This window comes from Lathyrus oleraceus, chromosome 7 (genome assembly GCF_024323335.1).
Source record: "Lathyrus oleraceus cultivar Zhongwan6 chromosome 7, CAAS_Psat_ZW6_1.0, whole genome shotgun sequence".
Classification (NCBI taxonomy): domain Eukaryota; kingdom Viridiplantae; phylum Streptophyta; class Magnoliopsida; order Fabales; family Fabaceae; genus Lathyrus; species Lathyrus oleraceus.
Window position 1 is genome coordinate 4,275,566 of NC_066585.1, and position 10,355 is coordinate 4,285,920.

The 10,355-nt window shown below is 31.8% G+C and overlaps 1 protein-coding gene across 1 annotated transcript; it reads left to right on the forward strand.

Annotated features, from left to right (window-relative positions):
- Positions 1-983: 983 nt before the first annotated feature.
- LOC127105173 (probable calcium-binding protein CML27) lies at positions 984-1,780 on the forward strand. Its single transcript, XM_051042328.1, has one exon. The coding sequence runs from the start codon at positions 1,156-1,158 to the stop codon at positions 1,621-1,623; it is 468 nt and encodes a 155-aa protein (XP_050898285.1). The 5' UTR covers positions 984-1,155; the 3' UTR covers positions 1,624-1,780.
- The last annotated feature ends 8,575 nt before the right edge of the window (positions 1,781-10,355 follow it).

Genomic DNA, 10,355 nt, shown 5'->3' on the forward strand with positions numbered 1-10,355 from the left:
ATCAAACGTGTTCTTGTTTACCAAAATCCACATTAAACAATATTCTAACTCAACGTTCTTTATGCAAGGAATGAGAGATGAAACGAACGAACTTTACCTGCAATTTCAGCTTCTTTTGCTCCCTTTGATGTGATAAAATACAATAATAATGTTTTGGTGTTGAAAAGTTTATTAAGAATGAGAGAAATTTTTTAAGGATTTTGAAAATTGAGGATATTTTTAGCATGAAGATGACGATCATGCAAGGTGGTGTTTTATCAAATTCCTGACTCAATATTTTCGGAGATGCATCTTTCAGGCGCTTCACTAAGTCATTTATTAAATCAACTCAGTGAATAAAAACACTATAAATGAATACATGGAGTAATATTATATGAAGATGTATCTTCAAACCATATTTTTTAAAGATGGGGTGGATCTCATAAAAGCGAAGGATAATGTGATTTTTTGATGTGCTAGAAAATACATTTTTAAAAATATAAAGGTATTTTCAAATTTTCATAAATGTTGTAAGCACACGTATCGTAATCTTTTATGATAATTTTTTTTTTCAAATCGAAAGATCGGGAACACTAACTAGAAACTATATTAGCTTATAGTTGGATATACATAAGGATGACAAAAATAAGATTGATCATGAAGTGACTAAATCTAATTTTTATAATAAAGTAACCGAACTCAAAGTTAATAAACTTCTATTAAAAGTAAATGTTACAAAAATGAGTTTGAATTTGAAATGAAAATAATAATTCTCATGAAACTTTACTTAACTATTCATCCAACTTTAAATTATAAAAGAAAAGTATTTAAAAAAAAAGATAAACTCAAAGATTCTTAAACCTACGAGATGAGTGACCACTTGGTCAATTCAAAGTCTAAGCATGTACAAAATGACTTGACATTTATAAATGTCTCGTTTATTTATATTAATATTTTAAATCAACGGAAAAGCTTGATATTAGTTATTTAAAATCCAAATATTAATAAAAAATGTAAGGCCATTCTTCAACCCCCACGCGTATCTTATTCTAAGCCAAGCAAGTATTTATAGTCCCAACACCACCGTTTATTTCATCACCATATTCACGCTTCTCATTTTCCGTTATTCCTCTTTCCAAATTCACCGTTAGAACCTAACTTCCCCAAACGCTAACAATGGCAACGAGTCCCCACGTCAAAGTCGACGACATCGAAGAACTCAAGCGAGTCTTCGCCCGCTTCGACACCAACGGCGACGGCAAGATCTCCGTCACCGAGTTAGACAGCATCCTCCGCTCTCTCGGATCCGCCGTCCCAGCCGACGAGCTCCAGCGCGTCATGGAAGATCTCGACACCGATCGCGACGGTTTCATCAACCTCGCCGAGTTCGCCGCCTTCTGCCAATCCGGCTCAGCGGACTGCGATGCTTCTGAGCTTCGCGACGCCTTCGATCTGTACGATAAGGATAAGAACGGCCTCATCTCCGCAACGGAACTCTGCCAGGTGTTGAATACTCTTGGAATGAAGTGCTCCGTTGATGAATGCCACACTATGATCAAATCAGTTGATTATGACGGTGACGGTACCGTTAACTATGAAGAATTCAAGAAGATGATGAGCAATAACCGTCCTAGTGGAAATTGAAATGAGGAATAGGCATTTTCGTTTTATGAATTTATTACTACTAACAGATCTGCGCCCTTAGTATGGATATGGTGTTGTTGAATCTCTTTAGCTGTTGCTAATTTTGTTCTTGCTTCCACTTTCTATAAATAATAATTACCCTTTCAGTTTGCAATAATGGATTCAAATTATAGTTGATTTTGTTGGGAATAGTTCTTTTGTTTATTAACCATTGAATTCGTCATGAACAAACACTGTTTAATTTCCTTATTCAGAAATTTTAAGTTTTGTCAATTTTTTTTGGTCAAAGAAATAGTTGTCGTTTGTTTCTTTTAAGTTACACTATCATTTTATAATATCTATAAAATGATAGAATCTATCGATGATTACTCTCTCCTTTTAAAAAATTATATTATATGATATTTTAGTTATCTGATAAATGTAATTAATTTTATAAGAAAAAGAAGAATAAGTAATTTATAGAATTATTTTTATTAAAAATATGAAAAGAGAAATTTAAACAAATAAAAGAAAAGATGATCATAAGTAGAAGGATTGTGATGAAAATGGATATTACTTTTAATTAAAATTTTAAAATGATTTAGAATTTAAAGTAATATTTTTTTATAAAATGATTTATAATTTTAGTTTATTTTTCAATATCATTGATACAAATATTTGTATATTAGAATTTATCTTTCTAATAAAAAGTTATTATAGTTTTTGATGTTGATATCATGAAACAATTTATAATTTTCAAACAAAATTTATCACTTTGAAAGAACTTTATTAAATAAATCAATTTAGAACAAGAGAAAGGCTTACTCAAACAAGCATAATCACAAGGGCCTAGTCTAGAAGCATTATCACAAAAGAAATGTAAAGGTGAAACCTAGTTAAATAGTTGAGTATTTGATTCTGACTACTTGTATATCAATTTTTGTTAAATCTGATCGGACGGTCTCTCGCATCTCACGTCAGGTTAGACAAAGACATTTGAATCGTCTGTCATATATAAGACATATCATATGTCATAATATGTATTATCTCACTTTCACTCTTACACCACATCTCTCCGACTTTATTGTCTTAGGCGTTGGAGTGATAACCATGTAGGTACATTCCGCTTCACCGCACGAGAGACTCTTACCACTGTACCAGAAGAGGTAACTCCTTATAAATTGTCCAATTCTAGTTCCACCATGGAACGCAATGACGTCATATAGAGAAATCAACTTATAATTCCCTTGAAATACCACGTGAAACCATTGTCTCTTCGTCGCTACTCTATAACAACATATCTTCTTCCTACTCTAATCTCTGATCAATCTTGTGCAAATTATGGCAACACCTAAGTCTACTCAGCTAGTCGCCTGGCGTAACGTCGTCAAAGAGCGAGACACTCGATCCTAACTACTCATACATTGAATACTATAATTAGACGAACCCTAAATCTCATGTTGGTCAGACGGATACGATTTTAACCACCTTCCATATATAAGCCCTACCACATGCTATAATAGATATTATTAAACTCTTATAAACTACATATCTCTGAATTTGTTAGGTAGGACTTTGTAGTATTAATCCTGCAGATTCATCCTGCTTCACCGCACCAAAGACTTTTTCCATCGCATTAAAAGAGCTAACTCTTTCCAGACTATCCAATTCTAATTCTACCACAAAGCAATGTCATTACTCTCTTTCCTTTAAGATATGTTTATATTGATCTTATCCAATCAAATCAAATGAAGTGGAAGGTAAATAATCATAGTTTACTATTTTTATTTACATATTTTACCATTTCACTGTATTCAATTTTCAAACAATAAAATGTAATTTTCATTTTATTACATTTCACTCTATTTTATTATGTTTCTTTCTACTTCATTATGTTCTGGTCCATCGATTTAAATAGGGGCTAAGACAAAATATCCATTATGTTTTGAACCGTCAATTTAAATAGAGGCTAAAATATGATATTAGGAAATTTATTTTCCGACCCTTATACCTTCTCACAAATCCTTGGCGAAAATTCAAAGATGTCCCTAAAGTTCGAAGATGTCTCTCCATATGCACTCATTTTTCACAAAATTGAATGCAAACGAGTTAGTCACCCCTGTTATACTTAATTGTAATCCAGAGTTGCATCTCCAAATATATATATTTGGTATAATTCGGAGATACATATCCGATAATGGCCCTGATACTTCAAACCAGAAACATAGACAATATTTGCAAGATCTAGAAACAAAAACAACTTCACATTAAATTAAAACACTCAACATTACATAGATAGTTGTAAACACCAATTTAACATTACACATCATCGTTATAAACGGGTAGTTCAGGACGTTGTAACATATTGATAATATCGTTGACGGATCTTGCAATCTTCGCATCCACTTCAATCAGACCATTTGATGCGCAGCGGTAAAATATACTCCACATAACCCTTAAATTTTCACCAGTTTTCCGTTCAAAGCTTGTGAACCGTATCTTTCCTTCGTTGTCAAACGAGGGTGAACAATACTCGAGCTTGACAACTTTCCGATTTTTAGGATATCGCAGGGGAGTATTCATTTTGGTTTTCAGATCAATGAGAAATATGTCATCGCATATCCAAATTTGAAGTTGGGGGGGGGGGGGGGGGGGTTGCGTCATTGACATACACAAATGCAAGATGAGGATAAGTACTCATTTTCTGATTATTGGGTGTTTAGTAGAAAACATGGGATGAGAGACACCATATTTATACAAATTTTGGATCACTTTAGACCTTAGAAAACTTATCCTGTCATCAAGGAGCTTTTCGGAGATGCATCTCCAGATAAATCCTATTTTTTTTTACAAAAAAAATGTGTTTACGGATATGCACATCCGTAAACTGCCCTGTTGTATTTTTTTCTATGTGTGTGGAATTTATTCGGATATGCATATCCAGAATCACGCTAAACCAAAATCACACTAGAAACTGTGTAAACAAAAATATATAATGTAAAACATAAAATTTGTAATCTGAAACAGTCGACATTTACACCGTCATTGCTGAATATATATTACTTTTGTATTAAATTATTTCAAGATTACAAAGTTGACGATAATACATTCAAAACAAGTGTATCGATTACAGTCTAAAATGTATCAAAAGATGCAACATCACATAAATTTACTATTGGTTCCTCCTTTGACTTTTCGTTATTTGATTCTCTTTCAAACTCACTCAATTTGGTCAACTTTTCCATCCTTTCGAGAAATTGATCCGACCAAGTTTCCGCCTCTTTTGTGGCATGTGTCGTCCACTCTAATGATGTACTTGGTATAGGAGACCTCAGTTTCAAATAAACCTCAATAAAATGTAGCGATTTTGAAAGTCACCCAATACACATGATGTATTCAGATGGATCTTGAGGTGGACCACTCCGAAGTGGAAAAAATGTCTCTGAGAAACCATATCTTATCAGATTGATGTACACCCTATTATATGCACTTGCTATAAGATGACACATTTCAGGGAAGCAATGAGGGATGAAATGAGTGAACGTTGCTGTAAACTGCAGCTTCTTTTGCTCATTTTGATGTGATAAAACACATGAATGATGATTTGGAGTTGAAAAGTTGATTGAGAATGGATTTTTTTCCAGGGTTTTGGTTTATGGAAGTGCTATGGAGTGTGGGAGAGATGATCATGCAAGGTGGTGTTATATTCAATTTCCCGTTTGACATTTTCGGAGATGCATTTATGAAAATGTCACTGAATGGTTAAATAAAAAAGCTCAATGAAAAATACAAAGTAAATAGGGTTCAGGATTATTTTCAGAGATGCATATCTGAATACACCCCGTAATATTTCACATATGCATCTCTAGACTAATTTTGGAAAAAAAATGAAGTGTCTACTTGATTTACGAAGAATGATGTACTTTAAGATGTGTTCAGAGATGTATCTTAAAAAACGTCTAAGGACAAATTTAGACTTTCGGTAGTGTGAGCCACATCCTAAAAGATGGATTCTTTTTTAATAAATATTATATTTAAATTATGAGTGGTTTAACCTTTTCCCAACATATTTGAAGATCTAAGGTGAAATTTTAAACTCGATACTTTTTTATTATAAAAAAAAAGTATAAACGAAATTTTATTAAAATTATTAAATTTTGAAATAAATACATCCTCTGTCCCAAGAAATTATAAATCACTTTGTCAAATATATTTGTTCCAAATTATAAATCACTTTAATGACTTTTTTTCCAAACACACCGCCTATCATTTATTATTATTTTTTCTTACCATTCTTTAAATTTCTCTTTCATCTATAATAAATGAAGGACAATATCGTAAAGTCGTGTATATTTTTTTTTCATACAATAATTATTATATTTTTTAATTTGCGTAAAAGATGCAAAACATCTTATAATTTGAGACGGAATAAATATTATTTTTCATACATTTTAGAATATAATATTATTTATCATATTAAAATCATCAATTTTTTTATTATTACTCTTTCGATGAAAAAGTCAATTATTTAATTTTTTTATTGAGATAATATTAATTATAGATAAGATTTTATTTGTTTTAGTTTTAAAGTAGTATATTTTCTTTTACCCTTTTAGAAATCTAAGAAGGTTGTCATGATGACTATACCCTAAGCAGATCCTAATGTATTTCTTAAATAAATAATTGGTTTCATTAATAAAGTTATTATTATTTAAAAAATAATTAATTTAATTAATTTTGATGATAAAATTTGAATTTAATTATAATTCTATCCTTTTATTTTAACTTATTAATAAAACTAATTCTTCCATTTTAATTCAAATCATTTTAATCTTTTTTAACATTTTTGTATTTAAATTAATAATATATTTATTTTTAAATAACATGTTATTTATGAAACATAAAAAAATCATATAGAATCTTTGTATAATTTAAACAATAGATATATAATCAGTTTTATAAAAAATATAACTTTGAAATTCTAAAACTTTCTCAGTAAATCTATTAAAATAATGAATAAAACGGTAACAAAACCTAAAAATCTATTAAATAATATATATAATTAAAATAAACATTGGAATTTTATGCAATAAAATATCTAAAGTTAAAGGCTGAAATTATTCTCATAACATGTGCTACTGCTACGTATTTTGTACTCCAAGAATAATTGGACACGGAATTGTCTTTACTCTTTGCTTTTCATAGAAAAGCGTGTGATGACCTTCGCCTCGGAATCATTTCAACTTTCTTAGGCAAAATCGGAAATTCTCATTCTCATTGTGACATCAAAATTGGTTTTGAATGGAATTTTTCTAACTAGGGTTACGGTCCAATGAGGTAGGTCACTTAATTTTTTTTTTTAACTTTTTAAATCTATCGATTTAAATTTCACCGAACTGTAGCAGATTTGATATTAAAAATGAGAATCAAAACATTTTAAATGTTTCTAAAGCACGTGAATTTCCACAAATGTCTCTTGATTCGAAGATGCATCTTACTCAGTAAAGGTCATTCTCAATTATATTTTTGTGTTTACTTTATTATGGAGATGCATATCTGAAATGATTCTGTAGTTACATCTCCGAAGACACATCAATATCAGAATCAATAGAAAAATATTTCAAAATGAAATTGACATTCATAACATAAAATAAGCATTACAATGATGATTTCAACATAAACTACAATATTACATTTCAATATCCTGGTGGACGCTTGCACATCTTCAGAATACCTTCGACCGATCTTTGTAGCGTCGCTTCCAACTCGAGTGGAACTTTTGTTTTGAAACGAAAATGTGTATTCCACATAACCCTAACATTCGCTTGCGTCTTGAGCACAAATTTGATGAACTCAATCTTCCCTCTGTTGTCAATCGACGGTGAACGATACTCGAGCTTCACAATCCTTCATTTGTCTCCGTAAGGTAGGAGATAATGGATTTTGTCTTTGATATCTTCGAGGAAGGTGAAATCGGTGAGTTTAAACGTCCGCCCGGGTGTAGAGCTGGAGAAGGAGACATTTGTGACATACCAATGAAAGTTTATTTGTGACATTTGAGACATTTTCAGTTTGTGTGAAATATAACATAAGAGCACCTAAATTTATAGAAGGCAAAGATCAATATGGGCCATTCATTAACTGTCATATTGATTCCGGAGATATATCTCAGAAACCACACCCTATTATCTTGTTCCTGAGATGCATCTCCGAAATTTATCATGGGCCAGTTTCAAAAGAGAACACTAAAACATAACCCTTTTTTTCATTGACAAAAACACAAATATTGTCATGGGGAAAATAAAAAATGCATAAAGACAAAATATGAACAAAAGGTGAATATATACTTCATTTATATTGAGACACAATTTACATACAAATTATTTGTCCGGTTAAACAAGAAATTAAAAGGAATCAAAACATATGTCGCCGGCTAAATCTATAGGTGGTACCTCCTTGGAATTTTATGCATTTGATTTTTTTCAATGTTGTTCAATTTCTCAAATTCTTGCATCCTTTTCATAAAATGATTCGGCCAAGTCTCGGCTTTTGTGGTTGAATGAGTCGTCCACTCCGATGATGTAAATGGTATAAGGCATCTCGGTTTCAAGTAAACTTGAGCAAAATGACTTGATTTTTAAAGTCATCCAATACACATGATACGATCATTTGGATTTTGGGGTGGGGCGGTACACAATGGGAAAAAGGTTTTCGAAAAAAATTGGTATATGGTTACCGAATATTATATACTTGCTTGATATTTGATATATTTTTGGGTCATTTTCATTCCAATGTCGCAAGTATATTTTTCGATTGAACAAGATTCAAGGTCATGCCACCAACACATTCCTTCTTTTCCGGCTTGAGCCGATAAACACTAGGATGATCGGCTAATTTTAAACATAAATCATGGTTATGTAAACCACATATCACATTAAATCTCCAATTTTTGTTTGCCAACATTTAACCATGAACCTTAAATGAACATTCACATTTTCTTATAACAGTGTCGTCTCTTTTAAAATTCCGGAGAGGAGTTCTATATTTCCCGCTTATTTTGTAAATCATTGTCACAAAGGTGCATCTTCTATTTGAACCATTATCAGACCTTCCAATAACCACACCAAATGCAAGTTTAGAGGCCTCCATACGAATCCATTAAAGAATTTGATCACGAGATTCAAACTCTTGCTTGTTTTTAAATTCGTTTCCAACATCTACTGCCTTCACAACAACACCTTGAACATTCTGAGAAACAACCACACCTTGGACATTCGAAGAAACAACTTGTTTTGAGAAAACATCGAGGTGCACCATATATAATGAAAAAAATTATAACTATAACAAAACATAAGCGCTACTACTGTGTCATACCTTTTTTTTAACCCTAAGATCCCACATATCATTTGCATCCTTGCATACAAACAAGGTCACATCTTGATCCTCTTCCTCTCATCTTTGTGTTTGTCCCTTGCAGGGATCATCAAGCACCTCTTTGTTGGTGTTTTAATCTTGTGTTTATATGTTCATTTCTCATCTAACCACTAATCAAAATAGAAAAAAATATGTCTTATTTCTTTTAAGTTTATTGTGCAAGATAGGGTTTCCCATCAAGAGCATCAAGCATGGCTCCTTAGCTAGGGTTTGTATTGATTCCTCAAGTCAAAATATGGTCAACCATTTATTCTCAAGGGGATATCTTCCAAGGCACGACATCTAAGGTTCTAAGGAACCTTTCAATCTCATTTTGATTTAGGGTATCTCAAAGTTTTATTACTAACTTCTCAAAGAAAGCCAAAGGTTCATGTGTTTATTTCCATGCTTTCTTCAACAAGTTACCTCAAGCTTTGAGCATTATATTCAAGAGACATTCAAAGAAACCTTATTTTTAGTTCATATGATCATCCATGTACCTTGAAATGCAAGAAAAGTCCAAGTTCAGAAGCTTGTTCCAAGTGGTTTGACCCAAAAAGTCAACATTTGAAGTTAAAATTCCGAGGATCACAACTCCTTCAATTATCAACATTTTTGAATGCTTTTTTTTCATATGAGTCTTCTAAATATCATCTAAAACTTCTATTTATATTATAAGAGTCAATTATGCTTGGAGGATCATCAAAATTTTGGAGACATTATAGATCATTTGTGGACTTAGTGAAATTTGACATATTTTCAAGTGACTTTTCCTCAACTTTCAAGGTTCACAACTTCTTCAATTTTTAGCATTTAAGGTTGATTCTTTTTTCATAATATTATTTTTGATTCCATATACAAGTTTGCTTCAAGGATCAAAGTCAAATTATACTTGGAAGGCCATGGAATTCACTAAAACATTACATGTCTTTTTCAGGCACTTGAGACTTAGATTTTTCTAAGTTACATGACAAGTTTTTCATGCCAACTTAAATATGCCACAAATTTGTGCTCAAGAATCCAAATGCCACATTTCTTGACCCATTTTACTCTTTGTTGTGATGTGAACACATTGCAAAAACAATGGGACCAAAAAGCCTCCTGAGCAAGATGCCCCATAGAGTTGAACATGGTGACTTGGAATTGAAGAAATCAACATTGCCCGAAATTTGAACTTCACTAATATCAATTTCAAGCCAAATTAGCACGCATTTTGTACCTAAATGTGTTTAACCAGGTCTCCAGAAGTTAATTGACCCTTGAAACACATTATTTGGCTGAGTTTTGATGAGTTGTAAGTCACACTTTTCTCACTTCATGATCAAATTCTTTTTGCACGA

What these genes read in the sequence shown, in the direction of transcription:
- LOC127105173 (XM_051042328.1), top strand. Translation starts at nt 1,156, where the DNA reads ATGGCAACGAGTCCCCACGTCAAAGTCGACGACATCGAAGAACTCAAG.